This window comes from Ranitomeya variabilis, chromosome 6, assembly GCF_051348905.1.
Source record: "Ranitomeya variabilis isolate aRanVar5 chromosome 6, aRanVar5.hap1, whole genome shotgun sequence".
NCBI classification, from domain to species: Eukaryota; Metazoa; Chordata; class Amphibia; order Anura; family Dendrobatidae; genus Ranitomeya; species Ranitomeya variabilis.
Window position 1 is genome coordinate 471,587,533 of NC_135237.1, and position 15,341 is coordinate 471,602,873.

The 15,341-nt window shown below is 45.7% G+C and overlaps 1 protein-coding gene across 5 annotated transcripts in view; it reads left to right on the forward strand.

Annotated features, from left to right (window-relative positions):
- The window catches only part of NCOA2 (nuclear receptor coactivator 2), a 181,738-nt gene that overhangs the window by 155,748 nt on the left and 10,649 nt on the right, over nucleotides 1–15,341 (forward strand). For 4 of the 5 annotated variants that reach the window (XM_077270626.1, XM_077270627.1, XM_077270628.1 and 1 more), the window contains 8 exons: nucleotides 6,395–6,602; nucleotides 8,186–8,398; nucleotides 9,894–10,109; nucleotides 10,304–10,430; nucleotides 10,536–10,698; nucleotides 10,811–11,095; nucleotides 12,085–12,174; nucleotides 12,502–12,952. In XM_077270626.1, the coding sequence (XP_077126741.1) occupies nucleotides 6,395–6,602; nucleotides 8,186–8,398; nucleotides 9,894–10,109; nucleotides 10,304–10,430; nucleotides 10,536–10,698; nucleotides 10,811–11,095; nucleotides 12,085–12,174; nucleotides 12,502–12,952 (1,753 nt within the window). The remainder of the gene's footprint in view (nucleotides 1–6,394; nucleotides 6,603–8,185; nucleotides 8,399–9,893; nucleotides 10,110–10,303; nucleotides 10,431–10,535; nucleotides 10,699–10,810; nucleotides 11,096–12,084; nucleotides 12,175–12,501; nucleotides 12,953–15,341) is intronic. The other variant, XM_077270630.1, reaches the window with a different exon arrangement.

Genomic DNA, 15,341 nt, shown 5'->3' on the forward strand with positions numbered 1-15,341 from the left:
CAGCAGCACAATCAGATCCAGGCCGGTCTCTCACCATTAGAGTCTCGTCCTTCCTCAAGGTTAATCCGAGCTCCCGACATTTCTGTACATGATCTACAGAAAGTTAGCTGACCTAGGATACAATGGGAAATGTCTACACTATTAAGGCTATGTTCACACTCCTGGCACATACCCTGAGTGTATCAGTGAGCTCCCATTCACCTGTCAAAGCCCACAGAGCGCCCTTTCTGCATCCATCGCTGTGGTATAAGCTGGTATTGTTTGTACTGTATGATAAGTGTAGTGCTTTTCTATAGTCGACCACTGTAGAAACACATGGTGTATAAATCAGGGAATAGTCCTGATGATGGACAGAGCATAAAAAACATATTTACTTTTGCCATTGCCCACACCTTGTTCGTCAGTGTATGGCACTGTTAAATCATGTCAGTGTATGGCACCGTCACATCATGTCTGTGTATGGTACCGTCACATCATGTCTGTGTATGGTACCGTCACATCATGTCTGTGTATGGCAGCGTCACATCGTGTCGGTGTATGGCGGCATTACATCGTGTCAGTGTATGACAGCGTTACATCGTGTCGGTGTATGGCAGCGTTACATCGTGTCGGTGTATGGCAGCGTTACATCATGTCTGTCTATGGCAGCGTTGCATCATATCTGTGTATGGCAGCGTCGCATCGTGTCAGTGTATGGCAGCGTTACATCATATCTGTGTATGGCAGCGTTGCATCATGTCGGTGTATGGCACAGTCACATCATGTCTGTGTATGGCACCATCACATCATGTCTGTGTATGGCACGGTCGCATCATGTCGGTGTATGGCAGCGTCGCATCATGTCTGTGTATGGCAGCGTTACATCGTGTCGGTGTATGGCGGCGTTACATCGTGTAGGTGTATGGCAGCGTTACATCGTGTCGGTGTATAGCAGCGTTACATCGTGTCGGTGTATGGCAGCGTTACATCGTGTCGGTGTATGGCAGCGTTACATCATGTCTGTATGGCAGCGTTGCATCATGTCTGTGTATGGCAGCGTTGCATCGTGTCAGTGTATGGCAGCGTTACATCATGTCGGTGTATGGCACCGTCACATCATGTCTGTGTATGGCACGGTCGCATCATGTCGGTGTATGGCAGCGTCGCATCATGTCTGTGTATGGCAGCGTTACATCGTGTCGGTGTATGGCGGTGTTACATCGTGTCGGTGTATGGCGGCGTTACATCGTGTCGGTGTATGGCGGCGTTACATCGTGTCGGTGTATGGCGGCGTTACATCATGTCTGTGTATGGCAGCGTTGCATCATGTCTGTGTATGGCAGCGTTGCATCATATCTGTGTATGGCACCGTTACATCATGTCTGTGTATGGCACCGTCACATCATGTCTGTGTATGGCACCGTTACATCATGTCTGCTTATGGCAGCGTTACATCATGTCTGTGTATGGCATCGTTGCATCATGTCTGCGTATGGCAGCGTTGCATCATATCTGTGTATGGCATCGTGTCAGTGTATGGCACCGTCACATCATGTCTGTGTATGGCACCGTCACATCATGTCTGTGTATGGCACCGTTACATCATGACTGCTTATGGCAGCGTTACATCATGTCTGTGTATGGCAGCGTTGCATCATGTCTGTGTATGGCAGCGTTGCATCATATCTGTGTATGGCATCGTGTCAGTGTATGGCACCGTCACATCATGTCTGTGTATGGCACCGTCACAACATGTCTGTGTATGGCACCGTTACATCATGTCTGTGTATGGCACTGTTACATCATGTCTGTGTATGGCACCGTTACATCATGTCTGTGTATGGCACCGTCACATCATGTCTGTGTATGGCACCGTTACATCATGTCTGCTTATGGCAGCGTTACATCATGTCTGTGTATGGCAGCGTTGCATCATGTCTGCGTATGGCAGCGTTGCATCATATCTGTGTATGGCATCGTGTCAGTGTATGGCACCGTCACATCATGTCTGTGTATGGCACCATCACATCATGTCTGTGTATGGCACCGTTACATCATGTCTGCTTATGGCAGCGTTACATCATGTCTGTGTATGGCAGCGATGCATCATGTCTGTGTATGGCAGCGTTGCATCATATCTGTGTATGGCATCGTGTCAGTGTATGGCACCGTCACATCATGTCTGTGTATGGCACCGTCACAACATGTCTGTGTATGGCACCGTTACATCATGTCTGTGTATGGCACCGTCACATCATGTCTGTGTATGGCACCGTTACATCATGTCTGTGTATGGCACCGTCACATCATGTCTGTGTATGGCACCGTTACATCATGTCTGTGTATGGCACCGTTACATCATGTCTGCTTATGGCAGCGTTTACATCATGTCTGTGTATGGCAGCGTTGCATCATGTCTGCTTATGGCAGCGTTACATCATGTCTGCGTATGGCAGCGTTGCATCATGTCTGCGTATGGCAGCGTTACATCATGTCTGTGTATGGCAGCGTTACATCATGTCGGTGTATGGCACCGTCACATCATGTCTGTGTATGGCAGCGTTACATCATGTCGGTGTATGGCAGCGTTACATCATGTCGGTGTATGGCAGCGTTGCATCATGTCTGTGTATGGCAGCGTTACATCATGTCGGTGTATGGCAGCGTTACATCATGTCGGTGTATGGCAGCGTTGCATCATGTCTGTGTATGGCAGCGTTACATCATGTCGGTGTATGGCAGCGTTACATCATGTCGGTGTATGGCACCGTCACATCATGTCTGTGTATGGCAGCGTTACATCATGTCGGTGTATGGCAGCGTTACATCATGTCGGTGTATGGCAGCGTTACATCATGTCGGTGTATGGCAGCGTTGCATCATGTCGGTGTATGGCAGCGTTGCATCATGTCTGTGTATGGCAGCGTTACATCATGTCGGTGTATGGCAGCGTTACATCATGTCGGTGTATGGCACAGTCACATCATGTCGGTGTATGGCAGCGTCACATCATGTCAGTGTATGGCACAGTCACATCATGTCAGTGTATGGCTGTAATGGGGCCGTTATAGAGGTGCACGAGCCCCTACCGTATCTCCATGCTGAGCTTATTCCTGTTGACGTGTTAGATCAGGCTTTCTATGCCCAGTCTCCTTATGTAGTCCTTCAGTCCTGCAGAGCTGGTACATGTAGTTCTACAACATGAGAGAGAACTGAGGACTTCTCCACCTTGGCGCCACATTTCTTTATGTATTTTGTGCCATTTTGGGGCATTGAATACTTACTTATTACTTAGGACTTTCTCCAGAATTTGTACATGTCACCTGCATACAAATTGTTCGGCTTTTTATGCAAAAGAAAAGAAGGAAGCGGCGTGTCTGTGTTTTTCTTTCTGGATGGCTGACATTTCTCTAATGAGGCTAAATGACTCTTCTGCTTCCCCTCTAATTATGGAGTGAGCACGTCTTGGTAGTTGCCGGTAACTGGGAAAATGGAGGCTTCAGATGCTAGATACCAATAAATTCCAGCTAAGTAGTGTGACAACTATGGTACATAAGTGTGCAGACAAATCTAAGCCTCTGCATGTATGCAGCCCAGCCTGCGCCTGCAGATGTGACAATTTCCTGCCACAGTTAGGCAGCACTTCACCTAGAAAATAGAAGTAAAACCTAAGCAGTGCAGGCCCGGGCGCCAGCAATCTGCCAACGTTCTTGTGATGGAGCAGTGGCGATTCCTCCAGGCCTTGCTCACATATCTCACATGTGCTCATTTCTTAGTGATCAGTGAAAACAGCCCAACGTGTGCCCCATACCATAGCAGGCAGAAAAGGTGCTGCTGATGTGCTCCATGTCCGGGGATTGCCATGCAGATATTGTAGAGCTGGATATCGATGTCCAGGGCCACCTCAGTAACCTGTGGTCTCGAGCCTTGAAAACCTCTCTTTCTTTCTGTGTGGTTTAATTTCCCCCACTTCTGATATTTTTGTTTGTATTTCTGTTTCTCTCTCTGATTTTGTTATCAACACAGAATTGTGGATTTTTTTTTTTTTTTTTTGCTGCACAATTCTAGATTGACAATCCTAGAATTTCCTTTTGCAGCTAATAGTAATTTTTGGCGGGTTTGCATTTGGCATTATCCTGGATGGTCTCTCTCCACCGGGATCCTTGCCCCCGTTCTTTGCATCATCCATTCTTATTTTCTCCCCTTTAGCTATGAGCATGGTGGTTATTTTAAGATGTTTTGTGTGATTAAGCTGTAATGATTCTCTCTCCTTATGTGACAAAAATACTATTTGGGTGATCCGGGGGTAGCAATGCCATCTGGACCGCTTGGCTGTTTCTCGGCTTTTCGTGAAGTATTCTGGGACTTGCGCGTCTGTTGTTTAATTGAGAGCCATTACTTGGACGGGGCGGCCCAGATTACAGCTGCTTATGCTTTAGAAAGGCTTCTTGCTGGGTAGCAGGTTCAGTGTTTGTACAAGGGCAGAGCCAAGAAAAGCTGACACGGAGGCAGATTGCCACTGTTAACACTTCCTGTGCTGCTACGTTTCAGCCGGGTGCCTGCGCGCTCACATTCCTCTCCATTATGAATGTCTCGGCTCATTCATTGTACCCGGTGGTTGGTTACCTGTCCCTAGATGACCCAGATGCCGCACATCCCGGCTCTGCCGTCCTACAGATGCTGAGCGTGTTCTCACGAGGAGCTGTGTATGACGTCCGTGCCTGTGTTCGCTGCCATTTCCTTGGCACGTTACAGCTGGGAGACATTTTTGACATTTCTTAGTCTGCAGATTGATGGGGGAAACATCACAGCCAGGAGAATGAGCTTTGGTCTGGGCTGGTAGTAGCACACAAAAGATGTCACTGTGCCCAGTCCATGTACAGTGTCAGTGACGGCCCTGGCACTGTAGTGTGTGGCATAATGAGCAGACAATGCTGATCTCTGCCCCACAGCGGCCATGTCCCCGCTCATCCACATCGGTAGGAACTTTATCCTGGATGTAGAAGTTCTTGTCTGCTTCTACAGAGAACCTGTCTGTGCGATTGTGTTATGTAAAGACCCGGCTGTAATGGCGCTGATTTGGGGACGTTCTCTTCTAATGATATTTTTAGTGCACTGGTGCTGGACTGTGCACTAGGGATTCTCCTTCTGCCCCGAGCCCTCCGTCTGCCTCCCGTGTTTGAATGACAGGTCACCATTTTTTTTATTTTATTTTTCCTGATGACCTACCTCCCTTTTGAAATTTTCTGCCAGTGCTGTCATTGCTGATTGTAGCAAGAAAAGGAAAAATCCAGCTTCCAAAAAATTCCAAATTTATTGTGAATAAAACAGTCGGATGAATTCACATGACAATGAGTACCAGATAACGCGCTTCGAGCAATAGCTTGTTCTTTCTCAGAGCTTCTCGTTATCATGTGAATTCATCCAACTGGACTCTGTTTTATTCACAATAAATTTGGAATTTTTTGGAAGCTGGATTTTTCCTTTTCTTGCTACATTTGTTCCACGTGATGACTACACGATATCCGTGCTTCCCCATAACACATACCTAACAGGTGAGCTGGTTTTTCTACTTTTGTCTGTCATTGCTGAAGACTGTACATGCACAGGTCGGTTTCCCGGCTGGTCTCCAATAAAATGGTGTTGGGGGTGTCACATGTGCGCTCTTTTCTAAAACATCACCAAATCGAGATCCCAAGGTGTACATGTGCCGAACTCTGTGCCACTTTATTATAGACCAGCCAGGAAGGCCGTCCACAGCAGTGATGGTGCCAGATGTCAACCAGGAGTCAGGCAGAGGAGATGGGGCGGAAGACCCGTGCACAGTCCGGCCCCTGTGCACCTAAATCTCATTAGCAGAACAAAATAGCAGATTTATTCACCAAAGGTATTGATTCTATCAGTAGTACAGCGCCATTACAGACTTGTTAATATACGTTGCAAAATTGTGCCGACAGGTTCTGTAAGTGCGAGTACACTAATTTTCATGACCTTCATAGACATTGAATTGTGGACATCTTACTATTCAGCCTGCTCTTCCTGCACTACTGGTTCTGTTTTCTATGCCATCATTTTGGGGCACTTATGATTTGTTGATTAGCCTTCTATTCAATTTTATTTGGCATAATTGAATTTAAAAAAAAAACTGCATTTTTTTTTAGTAGAGTCAAGAACCAGATTGTCAGATTCTGAATTGTCACATAATCATAGAAAATGCTGTAAATGTAGGTAGCCACCCGGGAGACACCACAGACTCTGTCATCTCTCTGCTCAGTGGTTTGATGAAATCCCGTATTCTGGATTACCAGAATTCTGCACTATTGGATGTCTGATCAAAGGACTCAACTTGCATGATGCATTAACCCTTGCTGTGATGTTAAACAAATTGTTGCTTTTTTTCTTATCGTATCCAAAGCTTTTACCGACCAGCTCTGATTTGGATAACCTGGATGAAATCCTGGACGATTTACAGAAAAGCCAGCTTTACACGGACTCTCGGGCTGATGGGAACTCTGTGGATAAACAGGCGATCATCAATGACCTGATGCAGATCGCCGGTGATAACAGCTCGGCCCTACCTCCCAGCGTGCACCGGCAGAGGGTCCTCCAGATGCAGCAGAACAGTAAGGCTCCCACCCTGACCTAGGATTTCCTGTTCCCCTCTGTCTGGGAGCAGCAGCCACTTGTTTTCTTTGTTTTGCCTTAGAAATAGTGTTTGTAAACAAGCAGCGCCCCCTGCTGCTGACTACCGGAAATTTAAGCAGTGAGCTCTATAATGTCTGGACTAGTGTTGAGCGATACCGTCCGATACTTGAAAGTATCGGTATCGGAAAGTATCGGCCGATACCGGCAAAGTATCGGATCCAATCCGATACCGATACCCGATACCAATACAAGTCAATGGGACTCAAGTATCGGACGGTATTCCTGATGGTTCCCAGGGTCTGAAGGAGAGGAAACTCTCCTTCAGGCCCTGGGAACCATATTAATGTGTAAAAGAAAGAATTAAAATAAAAAATATTGCTATACTCACCTCTCCGAGGGAACCGGCAGCGTTGTTTGCTTAAAATTCGCGCTTTTCTTTCCTTACGTGAAGTCCCGGCTTTGTGATTGGTTGCGTCGCAGTCACATGGGCGACGCAACCAATCACAGCAAGCCGTGACGTAATTTCAGGTCCTTAAGGATTTTAAAATTACGTCCCGGCTTTGTGATTGGTTGCGTCGCAGTCACATGGGCGACGCAACCAATCACAAGCCGTGACGTCACGGGAGGCTGGACACGCGCGCATTTTAAAATGCGCGCTTGTCCAGCCTCCCGGCTTGTGATTGGTTGACCGCGACGCAACCAATCACAAGCCGGGACGTCACGGGAGGCTGGACAAGCGCGCATTTTAAAATGCGCGCGTGTCCAGCCTCCCGTGACGTCACGGCTTGTGATTGGTTGCGTCGCCCATGTGACTGCGACGCAACCAATCACAAAGCCGGGACGTAATTTTAAAATCCTTAAGGGCCTGAAATTACGTCACGGCTTGCTGTGATTGGTTGCGTCGCCCATGTGACTGCGACGCAACCAATCACAAAGCCGGGACGTAATTTTAAAATCCTTAAGGACCTGAAATTACGTCACGGCTTGCTGTGATTGGTTGCGTCGCCCATGTGACTGCGACGCAACCAATCACAAGCCGGGACTTCACGTAAAGGAAAGAAAAGCGCGAATTTTAAACAAAGAACGCTGCCGCTTCCCTCGGTAAGGTGCAGGCTGCGTCGGAGAGGTGAGTATAGCAATATTTTTTATTTTAATTCTCTCTTTTACACATTTTTACATTATATGTTGTTTCGATACCGATACCACAAAAGTATCGGATCTCGGTATCGGAATTCCGATACCCGCAAGTATCGGCCGATACCCGATACTTGCGGTACCGGAATGCTCAACACTAGTCTGGACCTAAGAAATGTGCACTTTTTCTTGCATGTGTCATAATGCACGGCCCATTTACACGAGACGATGGTTGGCTGAACGAAACACCATCCTGCCTAAAATTAGTGATGGTAAAAAAAAAAAGTCTTGAGTTGCTGTTCTCACATCTCTTTCCCATTGGAAACGTTTTGTTAATAAAAACGCATATTTGCACCCATTGTAGTTGTTCCCAATTGACTTCCTATGAAATGTGTGCTAGCGTTCTTTTCACATTATATCCACGCAGTGTTCAATAATCCCCATCCGGCACAGCTTCAGCTTGGAAGACTTTTACCAAACCAGAATGTACCAATGGATATCAGTTTACAAAACCAGACGCCCACTGGATCCTTCCAGCCGATGAGGAATACCAGCCCCTTCTCTGCCATGCCACCTTCTGGAATGATCAGCAGTCAGGGAATGATGGGAGGGCAGGGTGGCGTTGGCACCAGTAGTCCTGGTAGGTGCATCTATGTGCATTACATCTTTTTATTCCTAGGGGGGCACTTTTGGTTCTCTCCGCAGCTATATATGTCTTTAATCCATTGTGCGTGATATTACATGATATAAAGTCACTGCATTGGCGGGGATGGCTATGGTTGGCACGTTTAGTGCCAGATCTGCAGAAAGAAAGTAAAACGGACATTAAAATATTGTATAAAATATTTCCCAATAACGAGTTTCTAATGACAACCAGGTGAATCCTGCAAAATGAAATTGAAGGATATCAGCGGACCACCTCTATTCTTTATCCAAAGTGCAAAAACAAAAATACATAAAAAAATAAATAAAACTGCGCTATGACTTTATTTGTGAGGAAATGTTTAAAATGTAATAATAAGATAATAATAAAAATGTAATTTATTTAGTAAATGTCAGTAACTTCCACTAGGGGGCTCTATCCTTTCTCTGTGTGGCAGCTGGTTAAGTGCCTACTACTTGCTGTTTTGTTTTTTTGGTTCAGTTTTTTACTTCTTTTAATAGAAAGATTTGCATTGTTTTGTGACTGTAATATATATGCTTCTTATTCGTATGCTTGTATTGGGGGGTTTCTATTGCAATGTTAATGATGGTTTATCATGGAATCCATGTCATGGAATATATGTCACCATTGCACAGGTGGGGGTCTGACACTTGGCACTAGTACTAATTGGGGGTTATGAGTAGTGGCCGGATGTAAGCAGTGTATGGAGTCTACCGCCACCGAACCATCACACTGCTTAGTGGCCGCTGCTGAAATGAAGGACAACATGGTTCGTGATTTTGGACCCCCAACAGTCTGAAATTGATGACCTAAAAAGTAATCCATATCGAAGCAAGAAAAAAAAAAACCTTTAAAACGGGGCATGTGTGAACTTTATGCCGAAAATAAGAAAGTATATGAATGCATTATTGTCCATACATGAACTACACCCCTCACCAGCAGCAGTCGGGGCTGCATGGAGGGTAATTGCTGGCTGATTTTGCAGTAGCCACCAGTAGTGATGAGCGACCTGTTTTAGGCAATCCCTGCAAGTTTTGGGGCTGTTGAACAGGCACAAAACTTGCTGCCACAGGGACATTTTTTTTCGAGCAGGTCAAATACACGATTAAGACAGGAGCGTGCTCGGATAGCAGTTTATCCTCGCTGATCACTATTCACGGGTCATCATGCTGACAGTCCGCATGTCTCTTCTGACCTAAGTGTCTTTTTATTGGTAAAGATGGTAACCAAGTTATACGTTGTTCCCTCCAGCAAATTATTGCTGTGTGTAAAGACAGACAGAAATGTGTTAAGTGGACAAAGCATGTGTGATATTTGGGGTTTCCGTAGGATAATGCCCCTCTAACACTGGCCATAGTGACCATGCAGCTATGATTGTCACACTATCCACTTTTGGGCCTTATAATATGGTGTACATTTCTGTGATAGACATAACAAGTAAGCATTACTAAAAGTTTTGGACATTTTTCAGGCATGATGGGTGGAAATGGCTCCAGGCCGGCCTTACAGTCACCTGAGTGGGGTTCACAGACAGCAAATGCTGTGAGGGCAACATGTCCACCAAGTGGCAATGCCATGAGCAGGCCAATGCAGGGCATGATTCGCAGTCCGACCTCAAATATTCCAATGAGGCCCACCAGCCAGGCATGTCCCAGGCCCATGATGCAGTCCCCGGTTATGAGTATGGGTAAGTCTCACTGCTGTGTTGCAGTATTCATGTATTTTAATATTTTTGATAAAAAGACTGATTATTCCAGGTCCTTTAGCCACACACTGTATTGTTTGGTAGGGGTAGACTGCATGCTGATGTTGTATAGCAAATCCAACATTTATCAAAAACACACGGTTACAACGCCACACAAATGTATGTATTCTCTTCAGGAACTTCTGATCTGGACATGAACCTGACTGGAGCACCATATACCCAGCAGCAGGCGCCTCCGAACCAAACCGCTCCATGGCCTGATAGTATTTTGCCTATTGATCAAAGTTTTAACAATCAGAGCAGGTAAAGCCTCTAACAAGTCCGGTCTGATATGTGGCCATAATGTGAGATCCTCATGGCATTGTTTTCCTACTTGGCGTGTGATGCCTTCAGTATTGTCATTTCCAGGCAGCAGTTCAGCTCATCGGAAGACTTACTTTGCCGACCACCTCCATCAGAGTCTCCAAACGAAGAGGGGAACCTCCTGGATCAGCTTTATATGGCTTTGCGAAATTTCGATGGTCTGGAGGAGATTGACCGAGCACTTGGAATACCAGAATTAGTCAGTCAGGTACCTTCCTCGTTACCAATGTCATATTTTTTCAATCATTTACTTATATGTATGCAATATATATGTCTAAGTGCTAATTGTAGTTTAACAGACCGTGTGTTTTTGTTTCCAGAGTCAGAGCGTTGATCCAGAATCGGCGTTCGTTAGTCAAGACTCACATTTGATCATGGATCAAAAAGCGCCTCTCTTTAACCACGCTTACACTGCTCAAGGACAGATGGCTCAGACTAGCTATGGTCAAATGCCGGATCCAAACTTCCATCCTATGGGGCAGCGTCCAAACTATGGAATGCTGCGCATGCAAACCCGGCCTGGTCTGAGGCCCACAGGAATGGTACAGAACCAGCCAAACCAGCTAAGGCTCCAGCTGCAGCATCGGCTCCAACAGGCACAGCAGGTACCTGTTAGCTCACATTTTACTAGGAATACATGTTGTACTTTCTTTTGTCTTGTGTGCCAGTAAGTGTAATGGGAACTTGTCAGTAGGATCAACACTCCTAAGCCGTCTATGTGGGCATGTAGGCCACAGGAAACTGAATAAAAAGATATCTGGATAACTGGGATCTGATGGCATTTTACCCAAAAAAGCCACGTTTGTCTTGTAAATATGCAAATGTGCTGTTAAGATCTATGGGCGGGACACATATCTCCCTGAAAATCTGCCTCCTTGGCTTATTTTCAATGAAAGTGGGGTAACCAGTGTGAGACGTGTAGATCAGGAGAGCAGACTGTCAGTCATTACATTTCTCACACTGGTATGCCACCTTTCATTTACAGTAGACTCTGGATACAGATTCTCATGCAGATCTATGTCCAGCCCATAGATCTTAACAGCTCATTTACATATTAAAGAAAACATGTATTACTCTGGAATAAGACATCATATTTCAGGTATCAAAGTATAATTTTATTCACGTTAATATAACCTACATGCCCATATAGACAGCTCATCAATTTTGATCCTTCTGACAGATTCCTTTTAAGGGGGTTGTCCTAGACGTAATAAAGAGCAAAACCCCCCACCGTTCTTCCCTGCTGCTCTGGTGGTTCCCTTTGGCTTGATGTTTACCTGGCAGAAGTTATCACGTTAGCCGCAGTGATAATGCCTTATGTATGACTGAAGGCCACGCTATAGAGATCGCATGGATGTATGGCACGTGATCACTGCAGCAAAGTAGACTTAGACCAGCGTGGACCACCAAAGCCTCATCAGTAGGTGACTTACTAGATGAGTAGTTAATTTGTTATATTTAAGTATTTTCTACAGTTTGGAAAGGTAATCCCTGCACATCCCCTATAATGGTAGAATCAGCTGACAATGCATAAAGAAGTGTTGTGTAAAGTGCATGATATTGTTCCTGACGTGAGTATTTCTTTGTCTCGTAGAATCGGCAACCACTAATGAATCCTATGAATAATGTGTCCACCATGAGCATGTCTATGAGGCCAGGAGTACCAGCACAGATGAGGGAGCAGGTAACGCGCGGGGCACATTGTAGGCTCACAGCCTTATCTCCTGCCTGTTGTGAGGCTGTAATGTTACTCATGACACCCTACAGTGCGCTGTGTCACCCTATGGGCGATCTCTTATGGTACTTAATTAGGAGAGGGTTGTAAGTCTTGTAAAGGATTCATATTCTTGGCTTGTTTGGAGCGTAGTTTTATACTTGTTACATGGAGTAAATATAACGTATTTGCATGTCAATGTTATTGTTAATATTTTCATATTAAATAGTGTAAATATTAAAATTTTTGTGCATTAACAATATCCAGTTTTGTAATTTCTGCCTAATGTATTTGCAGGGGCCCATCAATGCACAAATGATGGCTCAAAGGCAAAGAGAGATCTTGAGTCAACACCTACGGCAAAGGCAACTTCAACAACAGCAACAGCAGCAGCAAGTGCAGCACAGGGCCATGATGATGAGAGGACAAGGACTGTCTATGCCACCAAACATGGTGGCCTCAGCAGCCATGTCAGGATCAATAAGCAGTCCTCGGATACCACAAGCCAATGCACAACAGTTTCCTTTTCCTACAAACTACGGTACTGGAATTCCATCCCCACCACCTTTCACCAGTCCTTTCTCCCCAGTGCCCCCCAGCCCTGGGTCACAGTCGCTCTCTCACAGCTCTTTGCATGGCTCCCAGATGAATCTGGCTAACCAAGGGATCATGGGGAGTATGGGAGGACAGTATGGCCCTGTCTTGAATCCCCCAATTCAGCACAATGCCTTCCAGTTTGCCAGCTCAGGTACCACCTTCCACTTTTAAGTGCAGGTTTTGCTTAACCTCTTTAGTGTCGCTAGGCCTGCAACCTATTGCAAAGCAGTACATTGCAGTCCAGCCCCTTACTTATCATGGGGGTTCAAGTATCTGCAGTCTTCATAGGCTTGACGAGTTCTTGGAAGTGACTGGGTGGCAAACAAAAGAACCAGTCTTTGCTCAATCGTCTTTTCACTCTTCTATGTGCTAGAATCGGTTTTGGTCCTTGCAGATGGAAACCTGCTTTATAAGCTCCGATACCTCTGGATCCCAGTAGATGAGTCCCATCTGCTGCTATATTACTTTATCCTACAGAATAAGCCACTTGTAGGCGGTGGATTTACTTTCAGCATTTACAAGAGTGAAAGTTTTATTTTTAACATTTATTATTTTCTTGATCCCTGCAGCTAAAGTTCGGTTCCAATATCTGAGATGTTGAATTATTTATCTGCATGTGATTACTAACATGTCATTAACATCCATTGGCCGATCTAATACATCTCGTAGATTTATTTTAACCTGTGAATTCTAGGCCAGTACACCGAATTTGCCAAGCCTATAAACATCAAGTAGCTTTGTCATTCCTGTGCTTGTATGAAGCTTCTCTGCAATGTTTCTGGTGTTGGCCTGTCCTGTGCTTAGATCATGTCTACATCTTTTTACACTTTACCTCCGTGTCTTTTTATGGCTTCATTTTCCATTCTGAATGTTTCATGTTGTTTTTATGGGATATACCGTCACCACCTATCATATTAGGACTATCTGGCTTATGGCTTATAATTCTGGAGCACCACAGCTCAGGGGGCTACATACTGCAGGCAACGTAACTGTGAGGGGGCTACACACTGCAGGCAACGTAACTGAGGGGGCTGCATACAGCTGGCAATGTACTGTGAGGGGGCTACATACTGCAGGCAACGTAACTGTGAGGGGGCTACACACTGCAGGCAACGCAACTGAGGGGGCTGCATACAGCTGGCAATGTACTGTGAGGGGGCTACAAACTGCAGGCAACATAACTGTGAGGAGACTACATACTGCAGGCAACGTAACTATGAGGGGGCTACACACTGCAGGCAACGTAACTGAGGGGGCTACATACTGCAGGCTACATAACTGAGGGGGCTACATACTGCAGGCAACATAACTGAGGGGACTACATACTGCAGGCAACGTAACTGTGCGGGGGCTACATACTGCAGGCAACGTAACTGCGGGGGCTACATACTGCAGGCAGCGTAACTGTGTGGGGGCTACATACTGCAGGCAACGTAACTGTGCGGGGGCTACATACTGCAGGCAACGTAACTGAGGGGGCTACATACTGCAGGCAACAACTGTGCGGAGGCTACATACTGCAGGCAACGTAACTGTGAGGGGGCTACATACTGCAGGCAACGTTACTGTGAGGGGGCTACATACTGCAGGCAACGTAACTGTGAGGGGGCTACATACAGCTGGCAATGTAACTATAGGTTGCCATTGTAGCCAGGCTGTGACCTGTGCACGGCACATTGCCCCCTCTGCCTCATCGGTGGATTCAATGCCAGGGACATGTGATGGTTGTAGGGAGTGAAACTACTTGAGATTAGGGCCTAGGAACTTAGAGGTATTCTTGTTATCCTGTATCGATGGGATATGGGTTTACATCCCAATTGCTGGGGATCCAACCCCTGGGACTCCACTGATCCCGAGAACCAGTGCTCTGAAAATCTCCGTGTGAATGGAGCTGTCGATTATGCACATCTCTGCTCCAATAACTCCTAATAGGACCACCAAAGTTAGAGGATGCGTTTGGGTGGTCTTCGGCACTCCTATAATAAGCTGCAGTTCACATGATCGAGCGCTGCTCCATTCATACAGGACTCTTCAGAGTCCCAGTGTTCAAGATAAGTGGGGGTCCCAGCCGTCAGACCCCCAGTGATCAGGAAGCTATCCCCTCTATTCCATGGATAGGGTATAAGGTTGAAGCTCGAGAATACCCCATTAGGCTATGTCCACATGTTGTGTTTTGGTACTTTTTATGCAAATTAAAAGCTTCATTTTACAGTATCAGCAAAAGCTGTGAGATTTCAGAAATCTCATGTGCACATTTTTTTTTTGGTTTTCCTGACTGATTTTGAAAACCTCACAATGTCACTGTATTCAGTGTTTTTTTTCACCCATAGAAAGCAATGAGTAAGTGAAAAACGCAGCAAAAAACACAGGTATCAGGTTTTGCTGGTTTTAGTACAAATCCTCAGGAAGTTGCATCATGGTTTTTTTTGTCATGCACAAATCTTAATCGGCATGCACAAGAGATATATGTACCTGATAAATGCGCAGCAAAACCTGCTTTATGTAAGCTGCAAAAACACAATATGTGAACATAACCTAAG